Here is a 22,650-nt window from a genome sequence, read left to right as displayed (position 1 = left end):
AAAGCTCGCTCAAAATAGAAGATGTGCCACTCTGATGTGATTTGTGATACGTACAAGATGAGATTCCTACAGTAGTATTCAGAGTATGAGATTTGCACTAGTATGTCAGAAATCCATAATGACTCTGAAGCATTTTGGTGAGGAGCCTTGCTCACATTAGTGAAACACCCAGCAGCACTAAAGATTATTCCAAGTCATTTTGATAAACACAAATCCTTACTAGTGGATGATAACCCCAAGAGATCAGATACTGCAGCTGCTTACACAACACAGTGTCATTTGTGCAGACTACACAGAAACCAAGATGAGTAAAGTGAGACGGAGACTCCTGATCTTAGATTTCTCTGAAAATGTTTCAACTAAATCTGTCAGGTACAAAACAAATCAACCAATCGATGACATTTTACCACTTTCATTGAATTCACTCAGCAACAGTTTAACATCTGTTACTAGGCAGCAAATCAAACAGCGGGGTCGAAGTTATCAATCATCACAAATTACAGCCACAACAACAAACCTTGTTACAAATATATATATATAAAATATAACTGCACACATCCAAAACAAAAACTGACCTAATCTTTAGTTGTATTATTAAAAACACAATATTTTGCAGTCAGTCCTTAGCAAACTGCTACTCAACATGTCTTTCATCAGTATTAATGTTTCCAGAGAAGCAGAGCTGTCAAATCTGGCTTTAAGACAATGTCCAGTGTGATGCATTCTTCAAATTCTTCTTCAAATTATTTCTCCTACAGGTAAAAACACCTGTCAGCCTCGAGTAACATTTACCTTTGGCTCACTTGGTTCCCTGTAGCTCTGTGTGTCCGATACTCCTGAGCCAGAACATTAAAGCTGCACAATCGGACATGAAGCAAAATCAATCTTATTTTTTTTAAGTGAAAAACTTCCAAACAGCAGTCACAGTTACTATTGTTGGTCAGAAGTCAGTTGGAGGCATCTCTGCTCTCTTTTCTTCATCCTCATCTGTCTTTACTGTTGTGAACTGTAACAACAGAGCTCCTCTCAGCTGTTAATACACAACACAGATGTGCAACATGCATTACGACATGCTAGCGTGTCTCAGCACGATGTTCACCAATTTAATTTTACAACTTTACAGTTATTAGCACAAACAGCACAAATTACTGCATGCCATGATTTTCTGACAGCGTGTTTGAGTGGTGGAAATAGATCTAAGTTTTCTCACAACGAAATGAATCAGTTTATCAATTACATACACTCCTGTTTTCCACTTGTTATGCGTATAAAGCACAGCTATCCACAGTTGCAATTTCTTCCATTCCAATCTCTCAACCACCTGTAGACCTGCATCAGGCTGGAATAGGCTACAAGACCATCAGCAAAAAGCTGGAAGTAGTTAAAACTGTACTTAAAAAGCCATGTCTTCACCCAGCAGTCTTAGCTAATTATAGGCCAATCTCCAACCTTCCTTTCATATCAAACATCCTTGAAAGAGTAGTTGTCAAACAGCTAACAGATCATCTGCAGAGGCTTATTTGAAGAGTTTCAATCAGGTTTCAGAGCTCATCACAGCACAGAAACAGCTTTAGTGAAGGTTACAAATGATCTTCTTATGGCCTCTGACAGTGGACTCATCTCTGTGCTTGTCCTGCTAGACCTCAGTGCAGCGTTCGATACTGTCGACCATAATATCCTATTAGAGCGATTAGAACATGCTGTAGGTATTACAGGTACTGCACTGCAGTGGTTTGTATCATATCTATCTAATAGACTCCAGTTTGTGCATGTAAATGGAGAGTCCTCTTCACACACTGAGGTTAATTATGGAGTTCCACAGGGTTCAGTGCTAGGACCAATTCTGTTTACATTATACATGCTTCCCTTAGGCAGCATCATTAGAAGACATAGCATACATTTTCACTGCTGATGACACCCAGCTCTATCTGTCCATGAAGCCAGATAACACACACCAATTAGGCAGGAATGTCTTAAAGGTATAAAGACCACAATGACCTCTAATTTTCAGGCTTGACTTTGACCTTCTGTAACACTGTGAGGAATCTTGGAGTCCTTTCTGACCAGGACATGTCCTTCAACGCACATATTAAACAAATAAGTAGGACTGCTTTCTTTCATTTGAGCAGTATCTCTTAAATGAGAAGCATCCTGTCACTGAGTGATGCTGAAAAACTAGTTCATGCATTTATTACTTCTAGGCTCGATTGTGGTAATTCGTTATTATCAGGATGTCGTAAAAACTCCCTGAATGCTTTAATTAAAGGACTGAGAGAGAGAGAGCATATTCTCCTAAACTGGCTTCTCTTCATTGGGTCCATATTAAACCAATGACCTGAGGTCAGGTGGTCAAATGAAACCAAAATCGACTTCTTTGGCATAAAAAAACACCATCCCCACAGTCACGTGTGGAGGTGGAAACATCATGCTTTGGGGCTGTTTTTCTGCTTACTACAAGAAACTTCTTACATCTGTGCGCACCAACAAGGTTTTCTCCACCAAGTACTAAGTCATGTTTTGCTTGAGACCAAATATTTTACTCAGTGACTTGCAAATCATGTTATAACCTTCATGTTTCTTTTGTTTGTTTGTATTTTGATATTCTGCCACTCGCCATTAAAATGAAGCTGGTTTTAATTTCTCTGCTAACGAGCAAATCTACAAATACAGCAGGGATCAAATAATTGTTTTGCTAAAATACATTTACCGACTGCTTCAGTAGCCACACCTGTTCACCTGCTCATTACCCAAATATGAAATGGACCAATCACATGGGAGCAATGTATGTGTTTATGGATCTAGACATGGTCAAGTCAACTTGCTGAAGTTCAAACTGAGCACCAAAACAGGGAGGAAATGAGATTTAAGTGACTTTGAACATGTCAAGGTTACTGGAGTCAGATGGGCTGGTCTGAATATTTCAGAAACTACTGAGTTACTGGTATTTTCCCACATAACCATCTTTATGGTTTACACAGTGTACAGAGATGGCAGAGGAGAACAGCCTGACTTCTTTGAGCTAAAAGGAAGGTGCCGGTAATTCAAATAAAACCTCGTTACAACTAAAGTATTCAGACGTGCATCCCTGAACACACAACACATTGAAGCTTAAAGCAAAAAAAAAGACCACACCAGGTCCCAATCCTTTCAGCTAGAACAGGAAACAGAGGCTACAGCTCGAACAGCATCAACAAATTGTAGCATGTAGCATTTTTAAAACAATAACAGGATCTGCTGGATTTTCATAATTGAAGTTAAAAATTTTTGTTTGTTTTTTGTTACATGGAAAATTGCTCAGTGGGATTCTGGTGAATGGTTGAAATTGGGTTGAATTCATCTCTCTGTTATGCCCTAAAACCACCACATTTCACTTTTCAACCAAAGACAGGAATATTTCTTAAAGGGACATAAATGTCTGGTGTGTTGAGGGTGGTGGAAGAAAAAGCCTAACCCTGTACTGGAAGTCAAATCAAATGAAATGCATTTCCATATCATATTTGAGTGCTTGATACAGTTCTGGGACAGGCAATCCAGTCAGCAACATGTGTAAATATCAACTCTCACTATAGACCTAATCAAAGCTAACCTGGTGTTTTTAAAGTTGGTGAAAAATGCCCTGACAACTCGCAGTAATATCACACCTTATGGAGGACAAACAGATACTGTTTCATGTTATACATCATGCACCAGGCTCTTAATCAGGCCAAATATACTCTCAGTGACCCTCTGCATCTGGTACAACCCCAAGTGCAGGAATATAATGATGCATCGTACAGCTGCTGACTTGCACCACAGACAAGGGAGAAAACACTTAAACAGTGTAACAATTCAAAATATTGTTTCCAAACAAATCCCAACAAAAAAGACCCAACACATGAATGTCTGTGCTGGCTGCTTCAAGCAACACTTCTAAACTGATACATGCAGTTAATGTTGTCTGTATATTTTATATTTCATCAAGGATTGCACAAAGCAAACATGCTGTGGATTCACATGCTAGCATCAGTCCCGTGTCAACTATTCAGGCGTGGCTCAGTGGCACTAAACAGGAAGGACAGGCCTTAAGACTCACTCAGTGCTCTGTTAATCCCATGACAATGTCTACACTCACCAGACGACAAAATGTTTCACTCCATAAGTCACCATACCAATCAAAAGTGGCAGGAGTCAGCTGTCGGTCTAATTGCATGCAAACTGATGATTTCACAGTGAAGTGGCTCCCAAACACTTTCAAACAGAGTGAGGTCTTATTGAAAACGTCTGCACGATCAAGCCAAATTTTCTTTCAGAAGAGTTTGCTGAATAAGCCCAGTCAAATGAGGGGACAAAAAGATGAATGCAGCACATGCTGTACACACTTTGCTTATTCACACATAAACACAGCGAGCTCTGAGTGTACGCAAACCCTTTTATAAGAAGGGTAGCATGTCCCACTGCCAACATGACAACCAGGAGCACTGAGGTAAAATGCACCAAAAACCACACAACAAAACCAACATTTTCAACCCGTGTTACTAAGCAAAACTCGTCCAGAAACTTCAGCTCCGTTAATGTGTCTGACCAACGCTCGGTCACCGAATTGCATACGCAGGAACAGCAAAATGATTTAATAATTGCAGCAGCTCTTACTTCGATGAGGAAGTCCCCCGTCCTAAGTCCTGCTTGCCATGCCACTCCTCCCTCATCCACAGACTCCAGGTACTGCAGGGCTGGAAAGGCAGGTGTGGGAGTAAACTCCTCAATGGGCGTATCCGCTGGACATCAAAGAGAGAAGAGCGTGGTCCCATAAAATAAGGCACAATGCAAGAAAGCAGTTTTAAAAAGGGACAAGATCTAAACAAACAGGTATATGTTAACACAATGACACAATGAATCTAAGACGTAAAACCTTTTTAAAACCTGATTTTAAAATGTCAGTTAATTCTCTGTGCACGGGCAGATTAACCCCAGCGTAGTATAAAAACCTGTAAAACATTTAAACTGAATGTAACCCATTTGTTACATTCAGTTCTGCAAGCTACAAAATACACAGCAGCAGATGAACAACCACACAGTCTATCAGCGTGTGTAATTTGCCCTGTTAATACTGTCATGGTTTGACTAGAGGGTTAGCAATAATTGGTATGATTAAAGCATGAATGCTCCCATGGCAGAATTAAAAGGGGGATTTTAGCTTCACCCAACGTTCACGTGTGCCTAAAGTTACTTCCTGGCTACCATGAGCTGGACCCAGATTCTTAGCTTTTTACATGTTCATTACAAACGGGTTTGTATATGTCAGCTAAGGATTTAAAATTCTTTTAAGACCATGAAGCAGCAAAACTGACAGTTTGATGGACTTTAAAACAGTTTTACCCAGAGAATTAACTCAGTTCAGGTTTATTTATACAGTGACAAATCATAACAACAGTTGCCGCCACCTTACACTGTGAGACCCTACAATAACAATCAGATGACCCCCCCTATGAGCTAGCACCTGGCGACAGTGGGAAAGAAAAACTGCCTTGCATGTAGGCATTTGTCCTGCTTTGCAGCCTGCTTGAGCTCAGCATAGTAGCATGTGAACCACTTTTACCAGCTGCAACAGTTTAGAATGACTCTCCATTTCACTGCACAGCTCAGGAGCAGTTCTTGCTCTGCCCTGGAGGTCTGCTGTGACCTCGATTATTATCACCGGCTGCAGTCCATAGCAGTGGAGGGGGGGCGAGAAACGTTCTTGAAAGGCAGGTGAATGACATCAAGGACCAGCACAATAGCGACTCGGTCAGCCTGCCGGTAGGGAAGCAGGAGTCAGGAAACTAGATGGTTAGTAGTGGCTGAACAAAGTACGAATAAGGAGATTATTCCGTGCTAAAGTCATTCTCTCAGGCTTATGATAAGAAAGCAACATAAAGCACAACATATACAACTATTAATATAGTCTGGCCATACTCCCCATGTCAAGTCTCTGTGTGAGCAAGACTTGTTCATTAATTTTAATAATAAAGCAAATTCGTAAAATTCTTTGTTTCTCAGGAATAAAGTGGCAAAAAAGCATCCCTCGTTTTAAGAAAAGTTTACCATCTCTCCTGTTCTCTACTATCACTTTCATCACGCGCAGCCGCGGCACGCGCTCCCTCTGTGGCGGGAAGGAGGTTAGAAAATACTGGACTGAGAGAACGCAGCGGTGACAAGTGACGTTTCCTATAACTCACCCTGCACAGCACTTATGAGGGGATTTGCATGATTGTGATGACTGTGTTTCTTTAGGTGTCTGTCTGTGTGTGACACAGTGACAGAGGAGGACGAGAGACAGCGAGCGCAAGGGAGAGAGAAGAGAGAGGCTGAACTGCAGAGCACAAAAGAGGATGTGAGCTTATGTGACAGCTCGAGCATCAGCGCATGTTTGTGAGTTTGTGTATGCCTGTTCACCCCGTGCAGTGCAGGATAAGCTCGGCTGGGTCAGTTCCCCCGGGGTGATAGCAACGTGTGTTAGGATGACTAGAACATTCCTCTTGTTTTTCAAGCCAAATCCCTCTTTCCTCTCCCTTCATGTCAGTCCCTCTCCTTTTTCTCCCCCTCTCTCTGTATGTGCCTTAAAAAAACATGAACATACTAAATTTACCTCTCGACAGTAACCATGGTGTAGACCAATGGAACAGCGGCGCACAGTTGTAGAATGCAAACGTGGATTATGACATGGCGAGAATCGTCATAGAAACCGATGCAGCAGCTCAAACTGGCTATTTTTAGTGCCAATCTTACAGCCTGGTGAAACGGCAAACTGCATGGGTAGGCCACTCTTATCACAACAACTCCTGGTGTGGTGGAAAGAGGTGAAGGATGGCGGACACAACAAAGACGGCTACACGCAGACTTACTTAACCAAAAAAAAGAATAAAAAAGGCCTTCAGTCTGATGTTGTTACAGATGTTGTTACAGATGTTCACAGACCTCTGCAGCATGCATGAAAAGACATTAAAATGTAGGCAGACTTATGTGCAATCAAATGAGTGCTGGCGTGCAATCACTCCTTATGTGCATTAAAGTTTCTATAAGTATATTTCTAGTGGAACTTATCTGCATGTTTTTGTAGTGCCACGCAGACACACGCCTCTGAGTGAGAAGGCTTAAACTTGAAATTTAAATGCAAATTGACATATATTGGTGAATAGTTTCATGAGGCATGTCAGTGTTGATGACTTATAAGGATCCTTCGGTTTGGGGAGAAAGGGAGAACAGATCCGAATAACAATCACAAAAAGTAGCTAAGTCGATAAATGCTCCTACCTTTTGCCCCACGCAGGACGAAGCCAAATCCCTCATTCTCCTTTTTCTGCAGCACCACCGTCTTCTCGTCCACCACGCAGTCACTGTGGAGGAGATGCCGAGCAGAGCGCCCGTTAGCACAACCCATCATCCGCAGCATGGCCACGGACGCCCTGCCCGAGTGGAGGTTCATACTGCTGGTGGAGCGCTAGTCCGGCCAGGGCAGGGCAGGGCAACCCTGACCCCACCCCACCACCACCACCACCGCTGCCTCCTCCCCCCTCCTCCTCTTGTCGGCCTCTGTCTCTATCAAACGGTATGACAGCGGCCCCGGGAGCCCGGCGACATCATCTCCGAGAAAAAAACAGCAGAAACACAAACCGGGGGTAGACGACGCACGAGAAGCGCCTCCCTGCCCTCTCCCCGCCGCAGTCGCTCCCTGTCCGCTTCTCCTGGTCGATGGCGCGGTTACCTCCGCTGCTGCTCCCGTTGCGCAGGAGGAGAAGGAGGAGGCTCTGACCCGGCGTGCGGGAGTGCTGCGCCGCCGAGGAGACGCGACATCAGGCTGGTGGTGATAGCCTCTAACGGCTCATCATGAGGCGGGAAGGAAGGCTGGAGCTCCCCGGGTTGGGAGGTGGAGGGAGAGAAAGCGAGAGAGAGACAGAGAGGGAGGGAGGGAGCCACGCTGTGGACGGAGAGATGTCTAGGTGTGCTGCGCGCTGCACCCGACAGGTTGGTGGGGAGGGAGGGAGGGGGGCAGCAGCAGTGAGGCGGTGACGGCGGACTCACTGATTGATGACCCAGCGGAGGATCGGATCAGTTTTATACAGCGCTTTATTAGAATCACATCTTAATTAAAAAACAACAACAACGACTTAAGGGGACACCGGAAACAGTTTTTATAATCAGAGCAGTAACAAACACTGATGACTGAATGAATAAAGTTTGTTTGTTTGAAGAGCTGCTCAGATCCTGATCTTTGTATGAAGTCAGTCTGAGTTAGTGGTACAGTCCTGGGGAAAGGAATTGCTCCGAGTTGTACTGGGACGACTTAAAAATCATTATGTTTTATTTGTGCCTTTGTGTTCTTTCTGGCCACGGTAATAAACCATGAATGCCATTTTTGCCCAGTGTCTATCTTATCTTTCAATGACTTCATTGAAACAAGTGAGACGTGAAGTTCTTTCGATGATGTTTTGGGCTTTTTCTTGACCTCCTGAATCAACATGAATGCACTTTGGTAGTAACTTTGGCCACTCCTGTTCCAGGTTTTCTCCATAGATGCCCTCCCTGTGGTTTGTTGGTCTTAAAGCTTTAGAAATGACTTTGTAACCATTTCCATCTGCATTGTTTCTTTAAATCTCTGGTTCAAGAAACCAGTTTGAAATTATATGAGCTTTGTGACAATCTCCTGTTGGAAGCAGCAATCAGAAGATTGGTGCACTGTGGTCATGACGGGATGGACATGGCCAGCATCGATACTCGGGTAGGCTGTGGCATTTAATTGATGCTCCCTTGTGGTTATTTGAGTTACTTTTGTCCCATTATCTTTTTAGAATGAGCCATTCTAACCTCTAACATCAACACGCCATACTCACTAAGAGAACTCTTCTTTTTTAGACAACTTTGAGATGTTTGTGTGGGATCCAAGTAGATGAGCAGCAGGTTCTGAAATGCTCAGACCAGTTCATCTGGCATGCACAATCATGCCACAGTCACTTCAGCCACCTTTGTTCCCAATTCTGATGGTCAGTTTGTACTTTAGCAGTTCATCTTGACCATGTCTACATGCATAAATGAACCGGGTTCCTGCCATGTGATTGGCTGACGTATATATTTGTATTAACAAGGACCAAAACAGGTGTACCTAACAAAATGGCCAGTGAGTGTACATGTACACTGTAGTAAAAAAAAAAAGAAAAAAAAAGAAAAAAGTTGCAGTTGCTCTGAGTCTCCCCTACTTGTCAGCTGAATAGCTTGAAATAGAAGTTAAAAGAAACAAGCATGAAGTATCATAAGCTATGTGCTTTGTCCTTTAGAGTACTCCTCAGTGAGGCCATGGTTGTGGTAATCTGCACACAGAGGTGCATGAGACTACAATTTTAAAAGCGTGTTCCCCCATAAAGTGGGGGATCCTCCCCCTTTTTGCATGTTAAAAAAATTGATTGTATATAAAAAAAAAATTAACATGCAACAACTCTGAGTGAAAAAAGTAATTTTTTCAGAAAGGTTATCTTAATATCGGACCTTCTCTTCCTTTGTTGGTCTAGCCTTGCAAATCTGTAGACTTTGCTTAAATGGCTGTTTTCATAAACACATGGATTAATAGTGTTTAATAGCCCTTTCTTAAAATGACTCTGTAGCATAAGGCTACACTCATCAGCCACATCATTGAAATAACTGAGAGGTGAAGTGAATTATATTGGTCAGCTTGATATTATGCGGTGTTGTGCTGAGAAATCTTGACCTTCAAAGTCCAGTTTGTTTGCAGATACGCCCTGGACACGTCACCAGCTCACCACAGGGCTACAAAGAGACTGACAACCACAAATTCTCACATCCACAGCATCATTACAATCACAAATTCATTTAACATGTACATGTCTTTGGGCTGTGGGAGAAAACCCAAGCCAGAAAAGATAGAACATGCAAAGTCCACACAGAAAGGCCGAAGCTGACCAGTGGGTTCAAACCCAGATATTTCTTGCTGTGAAGTCATAGTGCAGAGGAAACCATCAAACCTTCTGAACCGATAACTCGGAGAGGTTTTGATGGTCCAAGAGGTACCCAGACAATATTAGGCATGTAGTTTTAATGCTGCGGTCAAATGATGTACTAGTAGGTTGATATTCTACTGAAATCCTCTGTTCTTTTTGCTAATTAATGGCAATGCTAAATGTCTAGTGCAGTCATACTGCAAATGGTGTTTGATATGCATATATCTGCGATGTTTAGCATCAGCGTCAGCTATGATTGCTAGTCCTAACCTAAACCGTTACACTGCACTTGTGTTTGAGGAATCCTCTACAAGGCAATGCAGCATCTCCACAAAAACAGCAGGATTGCTCCAAATACAGAGGCACCCCTTTATGTAAACGGTCTAATCAGACATCTTCTCCTCAGCTCTGCATATATTAACTACAACTATTTTGTTCTTTTTCTATATGCATGCAACATTCAACCTCTCATTCCCTGCAGTGATCGTGGCCGAGCCTGCTGTGGTGAGACTGACCAGCATCATCTGAGCTGCCAAGCAGAACTGACCATGAAACTGGCTGGGGAGAGGTCCAAGTAAAAGGCCAAGTTTGCTGCTCCAGCCTGAGGTGTTTGTTGAAAGTGCATCATTCAGCTTATATTAGGCACAAGGATTGCAGTGAATAGACATGTGGGATGAGAGAGAGAAGGAAAAGAGAGAGGGAGAGAGAAGGGAGAACAAAGAAGGAGAGAGAGGAGCTAGTGCCATCCTAGCAACAGTTCCCTTAGCAACGCAATCTGTCTGGATAGGAAGGAGGCCGGCACTGCTGACATACTGAAGGTTATCTCCCAGCATTCCCTTACACTTGCTCACTCACTCGCAGACACCCTCCAGCCTAAAGTAGGCGGTCACTGGTAATCACACCATGATCACCTAAATCTTACACGGTGGACATTTCAATAGGTCAGCACAGCAGGGTATGGGAAAGGGCCTGACAGGAAGTGTCCTATTCGATAGTTAATGAGAGGGGGACATCAGGCTGAGGCTGTTTTATCAAAACAGAGTGGGAGATAACGGGTGTGCGACACGCTCCCCAGGATGTATGGGATAAAGTGCTGGCTTACCCCAGTGAGAACGCTGCCTTGGTCTGGACTGTGGGAGGCAATGATGTATTTATAGTCAGCATGAGAGGCTCTATATGTTATGCTATGATATCGCTCTTCTGCTGTCTACATGAAACTTTTTATTGGGGTTTGGAGTTCTGGCTAAAGAGCACAGCAATAAGTTGTTTCCTTACATGACTGATGGCTGCTGGAGAAAATGATGTAAGCTCATGGTGGTTAGAATATGTGGGCGTGTACTCCTAGTCATCATTTCATTACTTTGTGCATTATCATCTGTGACATATGACTGTGAAATTGACTCTTTGGGCACCAGCATCATCAGCGTTCTATTTCAGACAGCCAAGAGTTGATGCATCTGACATCTGGCTTTCTTTCTACTCCAATTCCATTGCAGTCTTTATCAGCAAGGAGCGATTTCCTGTTTACATTTCAGATTTGAAGAGTAATGGAGTGGAAGAAGAGAGTACTTGTGGATTATGGTATCAAAAATGGTGAAATACAGCAATAAAAACATCATTGTAATGCTTGTAAAGCAATCCGATATGGTTTGGTGACCAATCACAGCGAGTTTTTGAGAATATGCTAAACTTTTCTGTTGGTGAAACTGCTGTTTTGCTGCTATTAGCTAGCGTTAGCCACTGTTAGCCAATATCTTGGAAGTGGATGCAACTTTGTTTGACTCTGATGCTTAGTGAAAAAAACTCATTTGATGTTCGAATCATACCTTACTTACATACTGTAAGAGGCAAAGTTTGACACTAGCTGGCAAAATGTTAGCTTACAACCAGCTGTCGTTGTTGTTCAGACTGCTAGCTCTACGGAGACGGTAGGGTCGCATGTCTAACCTGCTGATAACAAGTAATTGCAAAGCCAGTGTGGCTGTGTCTTTCTTTGGTGTAGGGGACTCCTTTGATGATGTAAAGATCTGTATGATGACACAATGACACAACCTGAAATGTCCCTGCATGCCCATGACTACTCTTCACCTCCACATTTTATAAATTACAAATCCTGTTTTAGGTATATTGCTAGATTTACTTTTTAACATTTTGATGTGCTGCCTTAGATATTTTGGACATGAAATAATTATTTCTGTAATGGAAAAATTGCCCTAATATGTGTAAAATCTAGATAGTCATATGTCTCTGTATTTCTTGTACGAATTTGCCATATTGCTTTTATTCTAGTGTGACTGAACCTTTAATTGCTGAACCATTTTACACATAGTGGTGAATCATTTCTGGGATGGGATTCTTTTTATATCCAAACATGTTACTGAGCTGTTGCCAAATAATCTAATTAACTGCGAGCTGTTCCCCCAGTTTTTAAAGCTTTCAGATCGTAACGTATTGAAAACATATGGATGGATTCAAATGTAAGAAAAGACTCAGATTTAACATTTGATATGTTTTCTTTTTACTAGGGTTTTATAGAATACCTGCATTATACTATTCAGGCTGCCAGTCATGCTTTAGTGCTACCTTCAGCTTAGTTTAGTTTGAGCAGTGTGGCACCTTCTTTCTGTCCACAAACACACAGACCAAGAAAACTCTTCCTGCCTCATACGGAATTCATCAGCCCCCTCTGCCAGTTAAAAAAACAAATATGAATTTTTAACAAGCCCAGAAGGACTGAGTGCCTTAGAAAAGTCAATCTTCCAACAAAAGGGAAAAAGTGCAACACGCCAATCGTCGAGGTTGAGAAAAATATTAGTTATGACACAGTTTGTTCCATTAGTGAGCACAAAAGCTGTCAAAGCTCCATCGATATTCAGGTTAAAGTTTAATTTAAGATTTCCATTGGACTTAAATGTCACATGAGCCTTCAGTCTTTGCCAACTGGTCTTCATCACTGCGGTGTAGACATGATTCACCTTGACCCATATTGGGGGGGAAAAATCCATCGGCATGTTCACTAAATCGTGCCAGAGGAAATCCAGCAGAGCAATGAGAGAAATGTCATTGTGTCCTTCACAGCTTCATCAGCACAGACATTCCAGCATGTCTTTATGTAGCAATTTAAAACTAGCGTCTAGTGGTTACAGTCACTAGAATTATTTGAAACTCTTTGCTTTTTATAAAATAACTGATAAATAGTAATAATAATAATAAGTGGGGATAGGTTAATTGGTTAATCCAAATTGCCCATAGGTGTGAATGTGCGAGTGAATGTGAGCATGAATGGTTGTCTGTCCCTGTGTGTTGGCCCTGCGACAGACTGGCGACCTGTCCAGGGTGTACCCCGCCTCTCGCCCTATGACAGCTGGGACAGGCTCCAGCGCCCCCCGTGACCCTGAAAAGGAGGAAGCGAATGGACGGATGGATAATAATAATAATAATAAAACCAAAACAAAAAGCATCAGTGATATTTGCTCTCATTATGTGCTTTAGATTTATGAATAAATAAAAAACACTGAAGCATCTTTAAAATATAAAATATCTTAAAATTGTGAATTGGCACTATAGAAATAAAACAGAACTGAAACGAATAGTTTTTCTTTGTTTGCGTTTAAGTTCTATCTACTTTAAAGCATAACATCCACATTATATGACAGACTATTCATCTCTTATTGATGCATTGATTTTATTTTGTGTTCAATTCAGAAAAATGTGATTGTCTTTACTCCTCAGTGCATCTGCTGTAGCTTTTCCTCCTGGACAGACTGACATAGTTTAATCTTTGATACGTATTGTTGGTCGTTTCCACGTAGCAATTTATATCACTGCATATGTTCTGCTTCGATGGATGAGCCACATCTCTGCGAGGACATTCAGCTCACCCGTAGGATTGACTGTTTAAAAAATTGATGTTCAAAGTTCCCGCAAAGCATATCAAGCCCTCTTTCTCTGTCTGGCTCTCTCTCACACACAAACACAAACATGGAAGTGTACATCTTTCTTCATTCCCAACCAACCTTATCTTGAAGTAGATGTGACAGGAGAGACGAGTAAAGGAGACAAGATGGTAAAAACCTTGGGATTCGATGTCAGGTACCATTACACAGAACTTTTCATTTAGCTGAAAGGACACGGTTGCAGGCTGATTCCATTTTTGCTACTGTGGCTTTGCTTTTCTCTGAAGAACAAAATGAAGTTTTCTATCCAGAGCTTACTGAAGATTTGTCCATACACTGAAAATACAAATAATGACTTTCTTTATTAGTAAGTTTACTTTTTATACTGAGGTGTTGCTTCTGTGATGGCAAACAGTGAATTAAAATTCATAATTCATTTATGCTGCAGTGCTTGTGGTATCAGGTACAGTGTATAGGTTTACCTATAATAGACCACCATGAGTGAGAATCCTGTAGTGATTATTGATTTCCAGTCGGTGGGCATTTGTTCAAATATTAATTCAACAAGCATTTTTTTTAGTTGTGACCAAAACTAAAATGTCTGTCTTTCAAAACACAATGTAAATATGTCCTCATAGTCTAACCCGAACTTTTTTAAAGGACAGTGTCACGTAATAAATGAATTAAGCCTGTAACTGTGAGTATGACAGAAACTACAACCTCTGAAACCTATACAGACATGGTGGACAAGTGCACTGTCTACAAAAAACTCTGGGCAACTTTCGAACTGTATTTATTGCATAATTTGCCAAATGGTAAATGGACTGGCTCTTCTGTTGTGCTTTTCTATGCAAGACTCAAGGCACATTATCGATCATGTCTCATTCAGCCAGTCACACACACATTTTTTACATTTTAAGTGCTTTCTGTCAACATTCACGCACACATTTAAACTCCAACGAGCGCATAAGGAGTAACTGGGGGTTCAGTATTTTGCCCAAAGATACCTTGACATGCAGACTTGAGCAGCCAGGGATCAAACCACCAACTTTCCAATTAGTAGATGGCCATAGCTACGCTTTACATTGAAGCTTATGCACGAGTTCAGTGCGTATTAGTAAGGTGTGGCTGGTTTCACTCATGTGGCTGGATTCCTGTGTATTGTGTTCATTATACTCATCATATCATACTATTCAATATTTTCCCGCACTGCCAACTTTCATTCTGCCATCACCGCTTTGGCCCAATCACTTTCTGTCTCTATGAGCCAGTCAGCTGATGTCCTGTGCTCTTCTGTCATTCTGTGTTTCAGACTCTTATTTGTGCCACTTTCCTCCTACACCCCTCCACCTCATCCTGGTGAATTATACATCTTCCTCCAAGTCTCCACCAGCTTCACCTTTGCTACTACCACTGTCTAGACTTCTGGTGCTGTCCTGTTTCATACCACTGCTGGACTCCATTTGGCTACATAGCTTCACTGGAGCCTAATAAGTTAGTATAAATAAATTAAGTTGGCATAACTTGTATTTCTTAAATTGACAACACAGAATTTGGATGCTACATTAACATAAAGAGATTTTGTTTCACTCAAGAGATGACAACGAGCTTTCTGAAAGAGACAGAAACATCATGCAAAAGATTAAATGGGAGCTTTGCCAAAGTGCTCTTGACTTTTTGGTATAATCCATAATACCAAAAAGTATGAAGCAAGTTCACACATCCATGGATTTTTTAGCTTGTTTTTTTAAATGTGACTTCTTACCTTGAAGCATCAAAGCTGTCATAGGAGCCCACAGTGTAGTGCCTGAAGAGCTTCCGTCTGTCAGCACGGTCTGCTCGGGAATCTGCCAATTTACAGCAGAACAAGATCAATACCCAAATACCATTCATAGCAGTTTACAAATCAGTGACAGCTGTTAGGAGAGTGGCACTTAAAATATGGCACAATAAGCCCTGCATCCTCTAAAACAACAGCAGAGCAGCAAATATGAACGTAGTCACCTGTATTTGGTTGGAATGTGTTCTTAAAAGAAACATCACACCATCTCGTTCAGTCACATATAAACATATAAATACAACAAGATGACCCAAAAAAGTTAAATAAGCTCCTCTTCATGACAGTTTCATGCACTGATAGAGACATGGGGGTATGTCATAATACTCCAGAGAACAAGTGCAAAAAGCATAATCAGCATGGATTCAATGTTAAATTTGTGTAATTTGAGAAAAGTTTCTTTGTCAAGATTATTTGACTAGACTTTGATTACGTATTGACCTTTCTGTGAAACCTTGATATTAACTAATGGTTTTAACTTCTCTGACACAAATGCACCGACGCATTTCAAGTGAATCCAGAAGTATTTAGATTACATTACATAGTTTTAAACAGATGGGTTACCCCAACATGTTCCCACTCCCAAAGCATAACATTTTACGCTAGGTGACAAATCGTCGGTATATTACGCTTCCCGGCACCCAGCACGTCCCTATATTACGAGAAAAATGAGTGAACATGAAAACCTTTTGCAATGAATCCCGCTTTGATATCGCTTTGGAAAACACTATGTAACGTCATTAAAGTGCTGGTTAGGGTTAAGGATAATGTTAGGGTTAGGGCTGGAATTCATGGCCGTGTATTACCGTGGGAGCGTCATTCTACTGGATTTCATCCATAACCTGGCGCATAGCATAAGAACGCAGAAGGTCACCTTTCACCTCGGGACAAATCTTCACTATATTATGCCTCGGGAGTGAGAACAGGGTTGCCATACTAGAAAAATCCTTTAAAAATCCAATAATAACTGGCTATTGTTAAAAACAATCTGACTCAGGTTGGGAATATCTTCACCTTTAAAACAAAAAAATACTGCGAGGTCTATAATTTTCTGCACAACAACACAATGTTTGCAGTTTTGATCTATCAACTGAGCTACAAGTACAGAACTACACACTTTCACCTTTCATTAAATTGTGTAATTTACTTTTTAACCTCTGAAATTGCACTTCAAACAGTATAAAGACTGTAATTCCTAAGAGTTTGTAAAACCTCCTAATTTGGAAGTTTGATATTGATTACTTGATTTACAATCCACTGTATTTTTCTCCAACAAATTATAGATTTACTTTAATTCATTTTTTTTAAATCACAAAAATGACCTGTGGGAAAATACAAGATTACAGAATACAATTCTTTCATTAAGGTGACAGTAAGATTTAAGAGTAAACAATTCCAGTTGGTAATAGATTATAGAAAATAGTCAGCGATGGCTGATCAACTATGCTCCTTCTTGCTAGTAGATACACTATCATAATTCACAGGGTCACAGGAGGTCTCTGTATGTTGAATATACGTATATAACACCACATAAATACAATAAGCAAGCAGTATTCATAAGAAAGAGGCAAATCAGTTAAAATCCCAGCTATCCCAGGGTACACCTGGGACAGGTCGCCAGTCTGTTACAGGGCTAATGCAGAGAGACAGCCAGAGTACTTGGAGAAAATCCACGCAGACAAAGGGAGAACATGCAGAGTCCACACAGAAGGGTACAGACCAGATGGTGGAGTTGTGGAGACCTTTCTGTGAGGAAACAGTGCTAACCACCGTGCCACTTTATGTATTTAGCTTAATTGGTCCTGTATATCTGTCTATCAAACTGTGAAGTGAGGATCTCTGACCAAATATTGCACTGTAGGTCTGTCCAGAAAGTCTGTACTCAGATATTAATTGATGCTAACAAATGATATCAATTTAAGATACTTGGTAACAACATCAATACCAACAGTGGCATGTTGGTTCCTTTCAGCTGGCATACAACTTCACACAGCACATGCAGACAGACTCTCGTCTCCTCACTAGCAGATGAAGTAGTTAATGTTCATACGACTCAACAACACTTTAGGTGGAATCTCAGTTCAGTAAAGCTCCCATTTCAAAAACACTGAAGTATTAACCAGCTATCACACATGCTAACCTGGCCAGCGTGCACGTGAACACCATTTAACTACTAGCAATTACCCGACAGCCACATCAGCCAGCTGTTATCATTAACGTAGTAGCTTGGACCTTAGTGAGATAAAAGCAGAGTAATTATTGCAGGCTGAACACATCCTGCATTTAATGCTGAGACATGAGCCACAATTACTGCATGGAAACATGGAGACCTGGGTGTGTTGCTGGCTGTACAGCTTTACCTGAACTGTGCATAGAGTCTAGAGTGTGGAGAACGTTCAAGCAAATAAAGAGTAAAATACAGAGGACAGCCAGAGAAGAGAGTTTTAGTCCTGATGACGAGGGTTGGCTGTGAGTGATGGATGAAAGAGAGTAAAGGTAAACGGACTGGTCCTCATATAGCGCTTTTCTACTCTGAGCAGTCGAAGCGCTTTATACAAATAATTCATTCACCCAATCACACCATTCACACAAGCACTGTTTTCTAAACTGTTAAGTGCTTACTGTCTAACATTCATACGGCTGCATCGGAGAGTAACATGGAGTATCTTGCCCAAGGATATTTGCCATGCAGACTGGTGGAGCCTGGCATCGAACCACCAACCTTCCGGTTAGTAGCTCTACCACCTGAGCTACAGCTATACATGTAGCTGCCATCACCAGTGTGTGAATGTGTGTGTGAATGGGTGGATGACTGGATGTGTAAAGCGCTTTGAAGTCCTTAGGGACTAGTAAAGCGCTATATAAATACAGGCCATTTACAGCCACCCCCAGAGTCTGCAGGGAGATGTGGACAAGATGTTAAACTTTGTTTTTTCTACTAATAATTTGTGTTTCTTGTTTTGTTGTAGCTGTGAATTTAGCTTTAAAATGCAGGAAGTGACTGGTTTAATTTTTCACTGCTAGTACTGTTTTCACATCTTCTTTAATGTAACATAACTAATACCACAATTTATCCAAAGTAATTCTTTTAAAAACTTTTTTCATAATTTACAATAATTAAGTTACTAATCTTAAACATGTATTATATTAAATCAAACCTATAACTGGAACAAATTGTTGACACTTAACAAGTTAAGTTATTTGAATATGACTTCTTCACTATTGCTTTTCTTGGTGTTAGGACAGGGATAGGGTCAAAATTGCACACTCAGTCAATTAGTTAATGAACACACATCTAAACTATACTACACATTTTGCACATTTTGCATCTTGCACATGTCTTTGTCATGTCTCGTCTATAATATCCTGAAAATAACTTGAACCTGGTATTCAATATCACTGCACAACCCACTTTGCATTGTCTCTGTCCTGTCTTTGTTTATCGTACAGTTAGTATTGTATAGTTAGTAATTAGTACCTTTTTATCCCTTATTTTTAACAACATTTAGCGTGTTATTTATTTGTAATTTCTAGTTTTATATCTCTTGGAGATATATCTTTTATATACTTATATATGCACGAAGGGGGACTTGGGGTGAAACAGCATTTCAGTACACTGTACACTATGTATACTGCTGTATTGACAATAAAGCTCTTGAATCTTGAAAATCAAAAGGCCTCTGCAAAGCCAGAACATCTTACTATTCATCACTGATTGAAGAAAATAAGAACAACCCCAGGTTTCTCTTCAGCTCTGTAGCCAGGCTGACAAACAGTCAGAGCTCTGTTGAGCCAACAATCCCTTTAACGTTAACTAGTAATGACTTCATGAACTTCTTCACAAATAAAATTTTAGAGAAAAATAATCATCCCACAGATGTAATATTATCTACAGCTACTCTTAGTACCATTGATGTTAAGTTAGACTCTTTTTCTCCAATTGATCTTTCTGAGTTAGCTTCAATAATTACTTCCTCCAAACCATCAACGTGTCTTTTAGACCCCATTCCTACAAAACTGCTCAAAGAAGTCCTGCCATTAATTAATTCTTCGATCTTAAATATGATCAACCCATCTCTAATGATCGGCTATGTACCACAGGCCTTCAAGCTGGCTGTAGTTAAACCTTTACTCAAAAACCATCTCTAGACCTTCCTTTCATATCAAACATCCTTGAAAGAGTAGTTGTCAAACAGCTAACAGATCATCTGCAGAGGCTTATTTGAAGAGTTTCAGTCAGGTTTCAGAGCTCATCACAGCACAGAAACAGCTTTAGTGAAGGTTACAAATGATCTTCTTATGGCCTCTGACAGTGGACTCATCTCTGTGCTTGTCCTGCTAGACCTCAGTGCAGCGTTCGATACTGTCGACCATAATATCCTATTAGAGCGATTAGAACATGCTGTAGGTATTACAGGTACTGCACTGCAGTGGTTTGTATCATATCTATCTAATAGACTCCAGTTTGTGCATGTAAATGGAGAGTCCTCTTCACACACTGAGGTTAATTATGGAGTTCCACAGGGTTCAGTGCTAGGACCAATTCTGTTTACATTATACATGCTTCCCTTAGGCAGCATCATTAGAAGACATAGCATACATTTACACTGCTATGCAGATGACACCCAGCTCTATCTGTCCATGAAGCCAGATAACACACACCAATGAGTTAAACTGCAGGAATGTCTTAAAGACATAAAGACCTGGATGGCCGCTAACTTTCTGCTTCTTAATTATTTCTTCCATTTGCACAACATCTCAAAAAATTCGAAATATCCTGTCTCAGAGTGACGCTGAAAAACTAGTTCATGCATTTATTACTTCAAGGCTGGACGACTGTAATTCATTATTATCAGGATGTCCTAAAAACTCCCTGAAAAGCTTTCAGTTGACCCAAAATGCTTCTGTGAGAATGCTGACAGGGGACAGAAAGAGAGCAGATTTCTCCTTATAATGGCTCCGGCTTCACTGGTTACATCCAGTAGCAAATTTAAAATCCTTCTCCTCACATACAAGGTCTTGAATATTCAGGGACCATCTCATCTTGAAGACCTTATTGTATCATATCACCGTTCCTAGGCTATTTAAAAGTAGTATGGGAGGCTTCAGCTTTCAGGCCCCTCTTCTCTGAAACCAGCTCCCAGCTTAAATTCAGGAGACAGGTACTCTCTCTACTTTTAAGATTAGGCTTAAGACTTTCCTTTGTAATAAAGCATATAGTTAGGGCTGGATCAGGTGACCCTGAATCCTCCCTTAGTTACAACAAGACTTCTAGGAGCTTTCCATGATGCACTGAATGTTTCTCCTTCTCCCACCTTTATCCTCTCTCGTGTGTTAAGTCACCACTCTGCATTCAATTATGAGATATTATTAATCTCTGGTTCTCTTCCACAGCGTGTCTCTTGTACCGTCTCTCTCCGCTCACCCCCACCTGGTCAGGGCAGATGGCCGCCTTTTCCTAAGCCTGGAGGTTTCTTCCCTTTTACAAAAGGTGCTTGTTCAAAGTAGGCCGTTTGATTGCTGGGGTTTCTCTGTATTATTGTGATTCTTTGCCTTACAATATTAAGCACCTTGAGGTAACTGTTGTTGTGTTTTGGTGCTATATAAATAAAAGTAAACTGAATTGAGTTGAATCAAAATTGCACATTAGTATTTTCCCAGGTTTGACATTCTAGTATCTTGTTTCTTACTACAGGGGTGGGCAGCAACATTAATATTTCCTGGTAAAGTGCTGCCCTGCGGTGGTGAAAGTTTCGAATGCATATTTGAAGAGGATAATTGCCATAAATGTACCACGTATCATAAAAAGGTTCATGTTACCTTGTTATTTTTAAATCCACTTAATCTTGTAGAAGTCGATGAGAAATTAACTGAATATAGTTCAGGTGTCTGAATAAGTACTTTAGATAGTAATAAAAATATGAAAATTATGACAACTTTAAGTTCTTTAAGGCCTTTAAGTTCACTTAACTATATGAAGGCAGCAAGCTTTCTTAACTTTTCAAGTTCAGTTAACATTTTTTTGTTTGCAATACATAAGAACTAAAAGCAGTGCACAGCAGGCAGCACATACAGTTTAAAAAATATATTTTCTGGAGTTCCAGAGGGTGGCAATATTGGCTAATACATGCACTAATATAAGAGCTGACCGGTAAATGTAGAAATTCAAAAGCAGTGTGTTACATAGTGGAGGCACAGAAGATAAAACAGGAAACATTTTATCGAATGCTATCATTAAGAAACACAAACCTTAAGCTGTAAGAAATCCTGTTAGAAATGCTTTCTCTGTCAGGTCTATTACCCATATTCACACTTGTGGAAGGTGTGCATTAGCCTCCACACTCTACTTTAGTGGACTTTAGAAAATGGTGTTGAAAAAGAGCTTTAAAAGAGCTTGATTTAAAAAAGAAGTATTGTGGACACACAGGCTTGAGTAAAGCTGTCTTACTCTCTCAGCAGCGTCTCCTCCCCCTTCTCTCTCTCTCTCTTTCCTTCCTTCACACACTCTCTCTCACACCAGCTGTCACACTTTCACAGAAACTCCATCTCCTCTGATCCGGCTTAGATCTTGTCATTTTTACAGGAACACCCCACCCCCCTCCCCCACAGACTTTATGTCCACATTGTCAAATTGGAAGAGGGAAAATGTGGCTTGAAGTAGGTGATTGGCTGATAAGAGATTAACAGTGTTTATACAGAAAAGAAAGAGGACGATCAATAAAGCAGAGTTAAGAAAAAAAATCATGGAGGAAAGCAGAGAAAGAGGGAGGAGCAAATCTACAACATAGTCACACTCCATAGCAACTGCTGTGTGACTCGGGCCAGCTGGTTTCTATGGCCACAGATCAAGAGATGGTGTGTGTGTGTGTGTGTGTGTGTGTGTGTGTGTGTGTGTGTGTGTGTGTGTGTGTGTGTGTGTGTGTGTGTGTGTGTGTGTATTAATGCGTGCTTG

The 22,650-nt window shown here is 40.9% G+C and overlaps 1 protein-coding gene across 4 annotated transcripts in view; it reads right to left on the bottom strand.

The window, feature by feature from the left end:
• Positions 1–22,650, bottom strand: part of shank2b (SH3 and multiple ankyrin repeat domains 2b) — a 312,524-nt gene that overhangs the window by 70,777 nt on the left and 219,097 nt on the right. For all 4 annotated transcript variants that reach the window (XM_076886830.1, XM_076886835.1, XM_076886831.1 and 1 more), the window contains exons 14-16: positions 15,627–15,708; positions 7,270–7,352; positions 4,630–4,754 (exon numbers count right to left, since the gene is read on the bottom strand). In XM_076886830.1, the coding sequence (XP_076742945.1) occupies positions 4,630–4,754; positions 7,270–7,352; positions 15,627–15,708 (290 nt within the window). The remainder of the gene's footprint in view (positions 1–4,629; positions 4,755–7,269; positions 7,353–15,626; positions 15,709–22,650) is intronic.

Source organism: Maylandia zebra, linkage group LG1 (genome assembly GCF_041146795.1).
Source record: "Maylandia zebra isolate NMK-2024a linkage group LG1, Mzebra_GT3a, whole genome shotgun sequence".
NCBI lineage: Eukaryota > Metazoa > Chordata > Actinopteri > Cichliformes > Cichlidae > Maylandia > Maylandia zebra.
The sequence above is the reverse complement of the archived record's forward strand: the minus strand, read 5'-3'. Positions and strand labels throughout refer to the sequence as shown.